At 29.0% G+C, this 15,459-nt stretch overlaps 1 protein-coding gene across 1 annotated transcript; it reads left to right on the plus strand.

Annotated features, from left to right (window-relative positions):
- Positions 1 to 9,796: 9,796 nt before the first annotated feature.
- On the plus strand, positions 9,797 to 14,014 carry LOC145073353 (protein DETOXIFICATION 18-like). The gene is made up of 7 exons (XM_079019901.1): positions 9,797 to 10,065; positions 10,361 to 10,905; positions 11,011 to 11,097; positions 13,022 to 13,078; positions 13,154 to 13,392; positions 13,614 to 13,732; positions 13,814 to 14,014. Exons 1-7 carry the CDS (start codon positions 9,817 to 9,819, stop codon positions 13,943 to 13,945), a joined length of 1,428 nt encoding a protein of 475 aa, XP_078876027.1. The 5' UTR covers positions 9,797 to 9,816; the 3' UTR covers positions 13,946 to 14,014.
- Positions 14,015 to 15,459: the final 1,445 nt, after the last annotated feature.

Below are 15,459 nucleotides of genomic sequence, written 5' to 3' on the forward strand. Positions count from 1 at the left end.
GGACTTTTCTGCAAAAAAAAATATTAGGACTTTTCTGCAAACAAAAGCCTTATTATTATTATTATAATATTAAAAGTATAAACAAATATACTAATTTTTAAATTCATTATTATTAATATTTTAATAATACATATAAATACAGTTAAATAAAAGATATATTAAAGAAATTAATTAATGGTGAAGGTGGTGGTGATGGTAACGTTTTAAGCATTGAAATAATGAATATGTGCTTGTATGTCCTCACTTTGTATATGAACATTTCACATTTCTTATTATTGTTTTCAATTCAAAATATTAACACTTAACAATTTAATAGAAGTTGCCTATTTGTAAAATTGTGTATAAATAGTCTAAGATAAAAGGATTTCTCACTTTGTATATAAAATTTCTTAAGCTGTAATGATTTCTTTTCAAATCCAACAGATCTATAATAAATATTTACATTGGTGGCCCATATCAAAATTTGAAATATTAATTAAAATATCTTGTTTAATAGAAAGTAATATGACTTGTTTTTCTTTATCACACTATATCTCCTATGTTTCCGAAAAACCACAAGGATAAAGTAATGAAAAAGAGCAACACACATGTTGGTAATTCAAATACTTACATACAAGGCATACACGCATATCACACGCTTACTATTTGTAAACAATTTGAAAAATCAGTAGCTTCTTTTAAATTGTTAAATGTTAATATTCTGAATTAAAAACAATAATAACAAATGTGAAATGACCATATACAAAGTTAGAATATACAAGCAGACATTCATGATTTCAAAGCTTAAAGCATTACCATCTGCTCAACCTTCACCTTTATAAAATGTCTTTAATATATTTTTTTTAATTTGAATCTATTTATATGTATTATTAACAATATTAATAATAAAAAATTTAAAAAATAGTATACTTATTTATATTTTTAATATAATAATAATAATAATAATAAAGTTTTTGTTTGTAGAAAAACCCTAATATTTTTTGTTTTTGCAGAAAAGTCCCAATATTTTGGGTCAATTTATGAAATAGTCCTTAATTAATTTGTTACCGGTTCCAACCACTCAAAAAGGGTCAAAATGCAAACTTTTGCCGGTTTTTAGGACTTTTTCATAAACAAAAATTAGTTTAGGACTAAAACATAAACTGGGCTAAAATTTTAGGACTTTATTGGAGATTTCCCTTAGGTAATGATATAGATAAGTATAGAATAGATAGCAGATCCATGATCTTTGTTATGATGATTGGTTCTTTGTATAAATAAGATACAATCCCTTAAATCATGGAATTCAAATGTATAAATTAGTATATAATCTACATTAGGGTAAACTCTAATGTAGAGAGTTCGGCTTTGTGTCAATCATCTTTGTGACAACTCATCTTCTTGGTGAACATAAAACCCTTTCTTGGTGAAAGAACAGTTTGGAAAACTCTCTGTGTTATTTACTTTCTGTTCTTTGTTTTTCTTTGATTAGTTTATTTTCGTTCTTTATACTTGAAGTGTATCCAATCGATTCAAACCTTCAATTTATTCGATTAAGTAATTCAAAATTGGTATGAGCTCGAATATGACTGTTTTGCTCATTTCTTCGATTTTGTTTGGCTGTTTGAATACAATACTAGACTCTCTATTACTGCGAAGGGTAATGTGTGTCAACAAGTAGGGCCATATTTATTCGCGTCCAAACTTATTGAGCATGGTTCTTTCTTAGAATTATTGGGAAATTAGTTCTAAAACTATTTTATTTTTGCTTACGTAGTGTTTCAATATACGATTTTTTTTTTTTACAGCTGACGTCTCAGCTCCTGATGTTTTGCAACTCCTAGTTAAGACAGTTATTAGTAAACTTACCACTATTGATCCGGTCGTTTCAGGCATTTGTTTTCCACCTTTTCAGAGCTATCGAATGCAAATAATGTCATCATCTCATGTAACTTTTTCCATTTTTTTCCCTTTTTTATGCACAAAATAAACTAAAAATAAAATATTTTTGTTTTTTAATATAATGCAGAAAAATAGAAACTAAAATGAACATTTTTTTTGAGTTTTTCTCATATATTTTTTTTTTCTAAATGCAATGTAGAAAAGAAAATCGAAATTTAATTGAAAAACTAAAATTAAATTTTTTTAACAAAAATGCAAAATTTGACACTAATCACCTTCTAAAACTTTTTTGATTTTTTCTTACGCAATGTATCAATATATAATTCTTTTTATTTTTTACAGTTGGCGTCTCAACATATAATGTTTTGCAAACTCTAGTTAAGAGAAAAATTATTGCACTTACCACTATGGATCCGGTTGTTTCCGACTTTCATGTTTCACGTTTTCAGAGCTATCAAATAATAAGAAGTTCATTATCTGATGTAACTTTTACTTAAAAAATTTGAATTTCTTTCCCATTTTTTATGCACAAAATAAACTAAAAATAAAATCTTTTTGTGTTTTTATATAATTTAGAAAAATAGAAAATAAAGTGAAAATATTTTTTTGAATTTTTCTCATATTTTTTTTTTCTAAATGCAATGCAGAAAAAAAATTGAAAATTTTAAATAAAAAACTAAAATTTAAAGTTTTCTTAATAAAAATGCAAATTTTGACACTAAACTCTCCCGAAACTTAAAATGAAGCATTGTCCTCAATGTTCAGAGAAGGAACCGGACAAATCAATAAAATATATAAAAGCAAAAGGTTGCAGCTATGAAAGAATGTACCTGATATATTTGCAAAAAACTTTTAATTTTGACAAAGGTGTTGGCGAAAAATCTAAATTCCAACAACTTAGAAGATCCCCTGATTTCCACAAGCTTTCTTGGAGTTGCGATCGACACTTATTGAAAATGGAAAAATAAACTACGCATGTTGTCTCCTGAAAAGCCGCCCATGTAAAAGTTGTTGGCTCGACTATGCTCAACTAGATTTGTTAACTGGTATGGTTGAGACTCCTCTTCAGCTCAACTCCTTTCTTGTTCACTCCAAATCCTTTGAAATATGGCAAAATTTGTGGATCTAGAACTTACACGGTAAAACTTAAAATTTTCAGATTTTTATTGGATAAATATTTTTTCAGCTTTTTGAATCCTTTTATTTTTTTGATCTTCTTTACATAAATTTTATCGTTCTCCTCCCCGAGTTTGTCTTTTTTTTTTTTTTCAGCTCTTTTGATGTGTCAATACCTAACTTCCTATCTAAAACTACTTCTTGCGGGAAATGGTTAGACAATTCACAATAGTCCTCAAGTAAAGTACTGCTAATACCCACAAAATTAACAGACAGAAAGATCATGGTATAGGCAAAAACATGAGCATGTTTTTCCATCAAATACCTATTTTTCATGTTTAATGTAGTAAGTTGTTAGTTTAGATAGTTTTCTTAAAAGCATGATGTGTTTTTCCCATGAGGCCCCAAAACTTGCTTTTTGGCTTGGAAAAGTTGTGAAGGTGAACCACGATTAAAAGCATAATCACATGGTGAAAAATACAATTGTGTTTTTCATATAATCTGCATTTGAAATGCAAACTCTTCAGTTTTGGCAAATCCAACCCAAGTTCCACTCCTTTCTTGCTCACTCCAAATCCTTTGAAATATGGCGAAATTTGTAGATCTGGAACTTACATGGTAAAACTTAAGATTTTCAGATTTTTATTGGATAAATATTTTTTCAACTTTTTGAATCCTTTTATTTTTCTGATATTCTTTACATAAATTTTATCCTTCACCTCCCCAAGCTTGTCTTTTTTTTTCCAGCTCTTTTGATGTGTCAATACCTAACTTCCTATCTAAAACTACTTCTTGCATGAAATGGTTAGACAATTCACAATAGTCCTCAAGTAAAGTACTGATGATACCTACAAAATTAACAAACAGAAGGATCATGGTATAGGCAAAAACATGAGCATGTTTTTCCTTCGAATACCTATTTTTCATGTTTAATATAGTACGTTGTTAGTTTAGATAGTTTTCTTAAAAGCACGATGTGTTTTTCCCATGAGGCCCCAAAACTTGCTTTTTGGCTTGGAAAAGTTGTGAAGGTGAACCACGATCAAAAGCACAATCGCATGGTGAAAAATACAATTGTGTTTTTCATATAATCCGTGTTTCAAACGCAAACTCTTCAATTTTGGCGAATCCAACCCAAGTTTGAGCTTCCTCAATTATTTTAGCTCCATTAAGCTCCAAATATGCTTCAAGTTGCTTCCAAAGTACCGCTCGACTCGAAATATCTAAAAACGACATAAAAACATGAACATATGAGAATTTTAGCAATAAACATGAGATGAGAATTATTTAAACTAATGCACACACAAATGCATAAAATATGATGCATAATGTTAACAAAAACTACCATAAAAGATGCATAAATTGGCATCTATCAATGCGGCTGACATTTCTACTTGTGCATATGGCAACAGGTCCTGGTCATGTTTCTGAGCTAGAAAACTTGGCCAACTGGATGACGTCGCATCAATACCCATATAAGATTTGATTATATGAGACAATATAACAGTGTATGAATAGATTTCTAGATAATTATGTTGCACAAGCATTGCTATCTACCTCTTGTGTGGTTCTTGTGTGATGGTTCACAAGTCACTTGGTTTGACTATTAATGAGCATTGAAACTGTAATGTGTCGTCTTAAATCAATACATAAGCCTTATCTGATCATAAAATAAGAGCTTGGACTTATGGAGATTTACATGGGAATTAGGATAACTGTATATTGCATTATTCTTTATTGATCAAAATTTCTCATTTTTATTTGTTGATCTTGATTCCACTAAGCTAATCATTATTGGCTTCTCTGATTATATTGAAAACTTGAAAGTTAATTAGAGATTACTTAACCCTTTGACTTAGATTTCAGGTTGCTCAATCCTTTGATATGGTTTTAGGCAATTTATCTATTTGACTTGAAGTATGGGTTATTTGCCATTTTGACTTTGAATACGGGTCATTTCCTCCCCCCCCCCCCTTTAATATGGTATTATTGATCCTTTGGTATTGTTTGTTGATTTTAAATGATTTTGTAGGTTTGGCTTAAGTGTGATTACTTTCATCACCTACTCTAAATGAGTCAACCTAGGTTATTCTCGCTAGACTTTTCATTGCCTAACTTATTTGACATGTACTTAGATTGAAGACGTAAAATCTTATAAGAGTAGCGATGACATTTAGTAGGCCACAATTTTTGTGGCAACCTTGACCTATGTTTTGATTACTAATAGTGATTGATAATAAATTGCTTATTTATAACATAAAAATGTTTTGGATTATGAGACCGTATGATTTTTCACTATTAAAACGTTAAATTTGATTCATTTAAAATCAAAAGATTTTAAAAATGTATTTTAAACTACCACAACAAGGAGTGTTGCACTTACTAAACTTAATTAACACATAGTTTAATGAAATAATGTTCTTGGTTGACATTTCTACCATAACTGGATGTAGGGCATTACTACTTCTCCGAATTTCTTTTATTTTATTTCTTATTTATCCTATCTTTATGGTCTTTCTCTCCTTTGGTCATGGTACAACACAGATTACAATAGTTGCTTTCCTCTTAGCTAAGTAGTCATCATCGTCAGCAAAAGGGTGTTTTTGGTAGGGACGAGGAAAACTATCAAGCCTCATGTCGTGCTGGCATCATTATTGAATGGGAAGAACTGGACAACATGGTTGGAAGGGGAAGATTCGATAGGAATGAAATGAAATGGTGGTTATCCTAATTTATTTTCATTATAAACTAGAAATTGTCCCATTCCTGCTTTGTAGGGGAAGCAGGCAACGTTTTGCGATGGTCGTGGGCAAATTACGTAACTAAGAAAGTGTAAGGAGAGAGCCTAAAAATATGCAAAGGTCATATGGCGAAAGCGTGAAACCTAAATAGTGTAGGGACAAAACATGACAATATATTGTGGGGTGTGCGTATGACGTAATTTGCAAATTTTCTGTTGCGTAGGGAATATTTTGTAATTTCTTTAATTATATGTATCGTTCTATAAAAACTACACAATGACATTTTCTATGAGGACAATTTTTGTAATTAATTTTTTACACAAAGAACGAAACCAAGAAATACAATCCACTTCCTAATATATATATATATATATATATATATATATATATATATATATATATATATATATATATATATACTTTTTTTGAATTTTTTTTTATGAAAAAATCGCAGCTCTTAGTATAAGATCGCTGAAAATTATTTAAAAAAAACAATTTTTATATAAAAAAAATTGATTTTTTATTTTTTTCAGCGATTTTATTAAAAAAGCTACAATTTTCTATAAAAAATAATTTATTTTTTGTGATCTCTATTTATTTTTATGATTTTTTTATTTTCCAAATAGCCCTTCCACACACACACACACACACACACACACACACACACACACACACACATATATATATATATATATATATATATATATATATATATATATATGAGATAGTTCAAATAAAAACAGTAAATAGTGTGAGAACATAAAAACACTACTTTTATGTTATTATTCTGCAATGAATTTTATATCCACAAATTTATGTCATTTTTCATCAATGAATACATGAATAGTCACGGGTTAAAACTAAAATTAGAATTATTACAAAAATGCACATACATAAATTTATAGTAGAATAATAACATTCTATTGAATATATGAATAATCAAATATTAATATTCATATTAGAATTACTTCAACAATACTTATATACAATATTCATTACAGAATAATAACATAAATATAGTGTTTTTACGTTCTCACACTATTTACTGTTTTTATTTGAACTTACTTATATATATATATATATATATATATATATATATATATATATATATATATATATATATATATATATAAGCTTAGGTTATTGTTTTCAAAGAAGGTGATTAATACATATTATTGAATTAAAAATAATCGAAAAATACCGTCTAATTTAACTAGAAGGGTATTTTAGTTAATTAATATAGATTTAATAAATGAAATTTGCATACTTTGAGGGATCATTGATTTTATTAATTTTAAAAATCCGATTTTACAAATTATAAGATTTTTAATTCGGACATTCTGACAGAATATGTTTGATTATGTTCAATAATAAAAATATTCTAGGACCATAAAATAAAAAAAATATTCTTGAATATATTTCTTGTAGAATAACAAATCCCCGAACCAGTAATTGAAGAATTAATACAAAAATTATATTCATTCTTCTAGAATACATGTAACAATTGCTAAGAATTACATTTTTTGTTAAAGAAATAAAACTAAAAAACTTTCAATTCGGGAAAAAAAACATCAAAATCTAACAAATACACTAATTTATTCTAAAAGAATAATGTTGCTAAGATGCGTCGTTCAAATTTCGTGATCCGTTCTTCAAGCATCAGCTTCTGTAGAAACAAATCCAATGAATAAATTAGTGAGAAAATATTTATATTCCATTCAAGCAAAATTGGAATTCGTGATTCCATTCTGATAGAATTGGAATTCATTTAGCAATAATTATATTAATTCAATATATTCTAACAGAATATGTTCATGATTATCATAAAAAAACTTTCTTTTCTAATAGAATACTATAAACAAAGAAATACCATTCAGTTAAAGCATTTTAGCGAGCGCTTGGTGTGCATCAAAACAACTTATAATTTCCTGTAAAAATTAGACAATCAAAACAAATTCTCAATAAACCTAAACACATCGAGTCTATCAGAAAACCATTGTACCTTACATTCGTTTCTATTAGATTATCGTTAATCTATGCCTTGGAGCTTGTAAATGTAAGCAATTTTGCACGGGTTTCATTCAATGTCATCATTCAAGACTATATTTTTGAATCATCCAACAAAAGATTCCTAATTTCGTACATTTTTATTGGGGATTTCATTTGGGATGGATCAATACAAAATCAGAAAATAAGAAAATCAGTTTTCAACAGTGCATTTGAAGGGTGAAGAGTCAACTAGTGGCATGTTATTTCACTCTAGATCAACAGGAACCTATGATCGGTTTCAAGAAAGCAAGAAGAGAAAGAAGGGTGTGATCGATTAAAGAAGAGAAGAGATCCAATTTCGAGTTTAATATTGATACATGTGATTTATTCTTGTGTGTGTGACGTCGATAAAAGGTGGAGACAAAACAAGAGCCATATCGATTTTTGGGGACATGATTGTTGAAACAAGAACAGGAAGAACCGAAGAAGGTACACAAGGAGAGCTATAGTTTTTTTTTTTTTTTCTTATTTCCTTGGCTCATGTCGATCAATTTTGCAAGAGGTGAAGGAAGGTGTACCTATTCTCGTCGATTTTGACCTGCACCTACGAATATGCGACATGCCAAAGGGTAGTTGTTGCCTTGCTGGTCGCTGCTTGCGATTGATTATGGATGGAATGAGTCAATTAATGACGGCTGGAAGAGTCAATGACGGCTGGAAGAGTCAATGACGGCTGGAAGAGAAGGGACGTGATTTTGGTGTCGACAAGATCCGTCGGTAACAGGCAATTGATACACCTTCCCGCTTCTTGCTTCAGCACTTGGTGGACCTAGTTAAATAGTGGTTTTAAAAAGACGATGGATAGAGAAACCCTAGGTAGTTGAAGTCAATGGTTTCCATAATTATAGAATATTATTTGTGGAAATTAATTATCAAATTACCTATTTACCCTTATTTATTTATTTATTTATTTATTTTTATTTTAAATTTTGATTGGCCCACATTTATGCATACAATAACACAATAATTATTTTAAATACCTGAACCTAGCGCTCTCTCTCTCTCTCTCTCTCTCTCTCTCTATATATATATATATATATATATATATATATATATATATATATATATATATATATAATTAAGATTAATAAAAAAAATGTAAATCTTGTTAATAATAATATAAATTTAAGATAAAATATTACCGTCCTTAAGTTTTTTTGTTTATCTCTAAAATATCTGAAGTATAAAAAGTTTGTTTTGTGGGATCATCCATTCAAAAAAAAGTTTGATAAAAACTACTTTAAGGAAATATGCAAAAACTTAATGACCATTGTGTAGCAATTGAGGAGTTTGTCGGTGCATGTATATGTTTGGAAATAAAATCCATCAACATCTTCATCTATTACCTAAATAAAACACACGGTCACCGACGATGGCTAGAAAGATGGTGATTCAGATCTCGCGTGCTCCTCTTTCCCCAAATCGGAAGACTGAAGCTAATTGATGTTGTGACACGCTCTGTCAATTCTTTTGGAAGAGGGAAACATGGCATTGTGGTGATGGCGTTGATGATGTTGCAGACAAAATCGAAACACATGGGTCGAAGGTTTAAGTGGTGGAAGGATCTAAGGGAAGGAAATATGTATCAGCGGCAATTGGAAGATGATTAAAGCTATGGACGAAGTCGAGGCGGTGGATCGGTAAAGGTGGGAAGAACAATCGATAACACGGCTTGAAACCACCTGATCCTGGCTCAATACCAAGGCATTCTAAATAAGCCAAACGGAAATTAATTGTATATATAATTTAAAATAAAGAGTAAAATTAGAACTTGAAGAGGTCTAACGAAATAAAGCTAACAATGTTAAAATGAGGAACAAGTTAATTAAAAAAAGTGAAAAACCTTCTATATTTTCATTAATCCAAAGAAAATTACCAACTTATGGCCATTTTTGCAGTTTACTCAATTTACAAGGATAAAAAGTGAAAAAAATTGATAGCACCGTCTCTACGAAACTATATATATGCCGATGCTAAGACCATGAGAAGTATTATAGAGATGACCGAAAACGCTGCTCCAGTGATAGCGATGGCGAATGTCGAGGGTGGTGGACATGGAAATGGTGGTTGTGGTGGTTGTTGGTGGTGGAAGAAGGTGTTGGATTGGGGAGAGGCTAAAATTCAGATCTTATTTTCCCTCCCTATGCTATTAACCAATGTTGCATACTATTGCATACCATTAGTTTCCGTCATGTTCGCCGGCCACCTCGGAGAGGCTGAACTCGCCGCCTCTAACCTCGCTAACTCCTGGGCCACCGTCACCGGACTCTCTTTCATGGTTAGTTGTTGCCTCCTCTCTCACTTGCAATCCGAAAGTATTCATGCATTTACTACCTAAACCTAATCTAGACATCAATTGCGTGCGTCGTCATTAATATTAATTACTCAGATATCACTTTCGCCTGCATGTTTGACGAAAATTACTCCCATAAATCGTAAAATTTAACATGAATCGAGCTAGTGCTACTGGAAGACATTAATGATTATTAATTGATATCTGCTACAATTTGTGTATTGATCAAAAGGAGTTTCCAAATTGTTGCATCCATTTTTTACTCGTTTTTTTTTCTCAGGTAGGGTTAAGTGGGGCACTAGAGACATTATGTGGGCAAGGATATGGAGCAAAACTTTACAGAATGCTTGGAATATATCTACAATCATCTTGTTTAATTTCCATCTTCTTCTCCATTCTCATCTCAATTATCTGGGTTTTTACTGAACCCATTCTCCTTTTACTTCATCAAGATCCAAAAATCTCAAAAATGTCTGCTCTATACATCAAGTATCTTATCCCAGGACTATTTGCTTATTGTCTTTTACAGAACATTTTGAGGTTTCTCCAAACACAATCCATTGTAGCCCCTTTAGTAATCTTTTCACTAATCCCACTAATCCTCCATATTGGGATTACTTATGTACTTGTACGTGTAACTTCCCTAGCTTTCATTGGAGCTCCAATCGCAGTTTCTATTTCATTATGGATTGCAGTGATTATGTTAGCAGGATATGTCCTTTTTTCCAAAAGGTTTAAAGAAACATGGAATGGTTTTTCAAAGGAGTCATTTAAACATGTTGTAACATGTTTAAAGCTTGCTCTTCCCTCTGCTGCTATGGTTTGGTGGGTATTTCTTGAATTATTTTGAAGCTTACAGAATTATGAGTAATTGTCTGTTGTTTGGATCAAAGTTATAATTTTGTTGGTTGTTTTTTAAAACGTTGGCAGCTTAGAATATTGGGCTTTTGAGATACTTGTGTTGCTTGCTGGGATTTTGCCAAATTCTGAAATAACAACTTCGCTGATTGCAATGTGGTAAGAATGTCTTGAGAGTTAATTTAAGTGTTTTGGTAATATTGATATGATTATAGATTTATAGTTTCGAAATCAGTTAGGATCACAGTAGAGTTAATCACAAAACTGACCAAAAGGCAAGGTACTTTTTCTGATATAATCTTTCACAAGTTTGCATAATGAAATACTAATATATATTTCACGAATTTTATATTTTCTTTGTGAAAATAATATAATATTTGGTGAAAATTATGACGTTCTAGAAAAATATAGAAAAATGGCAAAATCTTTTTAAAGAAATGTTTGGTGGCCCGAAATTGACTTGGCAAAAGCTTCTCAAAGGACATAACATTTCACAAATTTGCATAATTACTTTTTCTAAAATAATATTACACAAATTGTATATTTTTTTTCGTGGAAATAATATAATCTTTGGTGAAAATGATATTATTTTCGAAAAAGAAAAAAATTGCAAAATCTATATAAAGAAATATACAATATTTCAAAATACAGTTTGGAGAAAAAAACTTCTTAAAGAACATTTTTTAAGATATAAAAATTCATAAAGTTACATAATTACTTTATTTGAAATAATATTTCACAAATTTTATATTTTTCCGTGAAAATAATATAATGCTTGGCGAAAATGATGTTATTTTCGAAAATTAAAAAAAACAGAAAAATGATTTTAAAGAAAAGAAATATGCAATATTTAAAAATATGGTTTGGAGAAAACAAAAACTTCTGAAAGAGCATTTTTTAAGATATAATATTTCCCAAATTTGCTTAATTACTTTTATGAAATAATATGGGTTTTAACAAATTTTATATTTTTTAATGAAAATAATATTATGTTTGGTGAAAATGATGTTATTTTTGAAAAATAAAAAACATGCAAAGTCGTTTTAAAGAAAATAAATATAGAATATTTAAAATTACGATTTGGAGAAAAATAACTTCTAAAAGGATATTTTTTTAGACATAAAATTTCACAAATTTTCATGATTACTTTTCTAAAATAATATTTCACAAATTCTATATTTTTTCGTGAAATTCATATATTGTTGGCGAAAACTATGTTACTTTCGAAAAATAAAAAACGACAAAATCTTTTAAAGAAAAGAAATATGCAATATTTAAAAATACCATTTTGGAGAAAAAAAAACTTTTCAAAGAACATTTTTGTAACATATAAATATTTCCCAAATTTGTATAATTAATTTTTCTTAAATAATATTTCAGAAATTTTATATTTGTTTTTGTGTAAACAATAAAATGTTTGGCAAAAATAACGTTATTTTCGAAAAATAAATTACTGTAAAATCTTTTTAAAGAGAAGATATATACAACTTTAAAAAATACGATTTGGAGAAAAAAAAACTTTTTAAAGTATATATTTTTAAGCAATAAAATTTCACAGATTTGCATAATAACTTTATCTGAAATAATATTTCACAAAATTTATAATTTGTTTTTGTGAAAATATATAATGTTAAGCGAAAAGGGTGTTATTTTTAAAAAATAATAAAAAAATGGAAAAACCTTTTTAGAGAAATATAAAAGATTAAAAGTAAGTTTATATATATATATATATATATATATATATATATATATATATATATATATATATATATATATATATATATATATATATATATATATATATATATATATATATATATATATATATATATATGCAAAATGCCCCTTGAGTGTTTTTTGAAAGAATATTTTTTTTCGTAAAAACCTCCAAGCTTATAAAGCTAACATCATTTTTGCGAAATAAAAAATAATTTGCAAAAAAAAAAAGGAGAAATAATTAAGAACATATTATATAGTAATTGTTTAAAATGCTTGATGTTCTATACCTTTACCTTTTCTTGTCCTCTTTTGTATTAAACGCATCAATAGTATCATATTTAAAGAAACAATTTCTTTATTGCAGTGTAAATACAGAAGCAATCGCGTTCATGTTTACATGCGGGCTCAGTGCTGCTGCAAGGTTAAAATTTAGAAACAATAATCTTTAGCGACACTTTTAACTTTACGATAGTTAACGACATTATTAATTTAACAGCACACGCGTGTCAAATGAGCTTGGAGCTACAAATATCAAAAAAGCTAAAGAAGCCATGGCTGTGACCTTAAAGCTTTCCTTCATTCTTGCACTTGCTGTTGTTTTAGCATTGGGATTTGGTCACGATATCTGGGCTGGATTATTTAGCGACAGTCGTGTGATTATAAATAAATACGCTTCCATGACACCATTTTTGATGATCTCAATCGTTTTTGATTCCATCCAAGGAGTTCTATCAGGTTTGCATACCCTCAATCGCAACACTTTTTAATTTGTCGCTACAATGAAAATATTGGGTTGATGTCAAAAATGGGTAAAGAACTTTTTAACCTGTTTTAAAAAAACATTCATAAACCGAAAACTTTTGATAAAATTTATTTTTTCAGTTTGCTAGTGTTTTTTGAACAATTTAAATAGTTTTTTACCTGTTTTTGACATTAACACTAATTTTTATTTGTAGGAGTGGCGAGGGGATGCGGTTGGCAACATCATGCTATGTATATAAATTTAGCGGTGTTTTATCTTATTGGGATGCCGATTGCTGTTGCTCTTGCTTTTTTTGTGAAATTATATGCAAAGGTGAAACTTTTATTACATAATATCGAAAAATATCGTGTTTTTATATTACAAGTAAATTATAGTTGAGTTTATGAAATGTAGGGGTTGTGGATAGGGTTGATATGCGGTCTCTCGTGTCAAACCGTTGGTTTATTACTGCTTGTGTATCTCAAAAAATGGACGCAAGTGGAATTGAAGGATAGTGACAGTTTTGGTGACCCGATTCCTGTTTGACCATGTGTTTTTGTTTTTAGTTGAACTGATAAGATTAAGAAAATTGGATACAAACTCAGTTTTGGTGCACTCTCTTTTTACAAGCTTCTTGAATCACATCTTTTCGTAGGAAAGAAAAGAAGCATATACCACATTCATAGAAATGGAAAACATTTCGAAGAAGTTTCCAACACCATTATAGTTTCTTGAAGCCGCTAGAACCACTAATTGATGTTGTTGAGAAAAACCATGTACATAACAAGCTAAAATATTATATTTTTAAATTAAATCTTTATTATCTTTTTAAATTGAATCTTTCAAACCATTAAACTTACTATGCATATTTGCTTAATCCATCGTAACTTTGTCCTTCTAATTTTTTTTCATAATCGATCCATGTTGAAGAAAAAAAGAATATGGAAGATTTAACATATTTTGAATATGTGTCCATTACATAAACAACACATACAAACCTCTCCTTAACAAGCCCAGGTTTATTAACATTCGTAAAACCACATCCATTTGTTTTTCTTTGATACATCATTACACCCATCAACTAATTATATGAATACTGTCTTGAAAGATGGATTTAAGTTTATCTTAAAAAAACCAATAAGCAATATCTTTTTGAGTATTTGGTGCAACCATTTGCTTATTCCTCATAGCATATTCTAATGTAACTTTATGAATATTCTTACTAAAATTTTGAATTAATTTTATTGTTTGCAAGAATTTTCCTCAATGAAAATACGCTTCTGACTTATTATATAGATGTTTAGACACCTCAATATATAGAAGCGTTTAACGGAATTTTGTACTATTTATTTACATTTTCACTTTACTTATAAAATGAAACACAAGTGGATTGATGTTGTTTCATGTATTTCAGTTTTCTTATTAACCATACTAACATAACTAAAAAGTCTCTCCCCTTTGTTCCAGCCATTAAAGCCCTTAGTGACAACTACATCATTAATAATATAATTTCCACATAAATAACAAGATAAACAAAATGTTTTAATCTTATTTATACTATAGAATAGGCCGTCTAAATCAAATAAGATCTTATTTCATTTGTTTGACTAACATTATAAATAAATATATTTAGGTGTTATTTGGTAGCATTTTAATTAAAAAATTAAGAGACAGACTCTTAATTGAAAAAAAATAGTCTATTTGGTGACCTCTTAATTTAAAAGTTAAGAGGGATACTCTTAATTGAAAAAAAATGAGTATATTTGGTAGTCTATTAATTAGGGGCGAGCAAAATCGAACCGAAAGCCAAAAATTCGACAAAAACAAAACATACGGTTTAGGTTTGATTTTTTTAAAATTCGAAATATTGAGTTTGTTTTGGTTTTAGAAAATATAAAACCATGAAAAAATAAATCGAACTTATTATTAAGAAAAATATGTGTATATACTTTTTTCATGACTTGTAAACACAAATAAAAGCTTGATTTGGTGGTTAAAGTGGTGAAAGCGTTGGTTTACTAACTTGAGGTTGCTAGTTTGAAACTTGTCTTCTACATTTT

The sequence above is a fragment of the Lactuca serriola genome, chromosome 9 (assembly GCF_051521515.1).
Source record: "Lactuca serriola cultivar US96UC23 chromosome 9, Lser_US96UC23_V15, whole genome shotgun sequence".
NCBI classification, from domain to species: domain Eukaryota; kingdom Viridiplantae; phylum Streptophyta; class Magnoliopsida; order Asterales; family Asteraceae; genus Lactuca; species Lactuca serriola.

What these genes read in the sequence shown, in the direction of transcription:
- LOC145073353 (XM_079019901.1), top strand. Translation starts at nt 9,817, where the DNA reads ATGGCGAATGTCGAGGGTGGTGGACATGGAAATGGTGGTTGTGGTGGT. An exon ending in TCACCGGACTCTCTTTCATG is followed by an intron (nt 10,066 to 10,360) that starts GTTAGTTGTTGC and finishes TTTTTTTCTCAG; the next exon opens with GTAGGGTTAAGTGGGGCACT. An exon ending in ACTTCGCTGATTGCAATGTG is followed by an intron (nt 11,098 to 13,021) that starts GTAAGAATGTCT and finishes TCTTTATTGCAG; the next exon opens with TGTAAATACAGAAGCAATCG.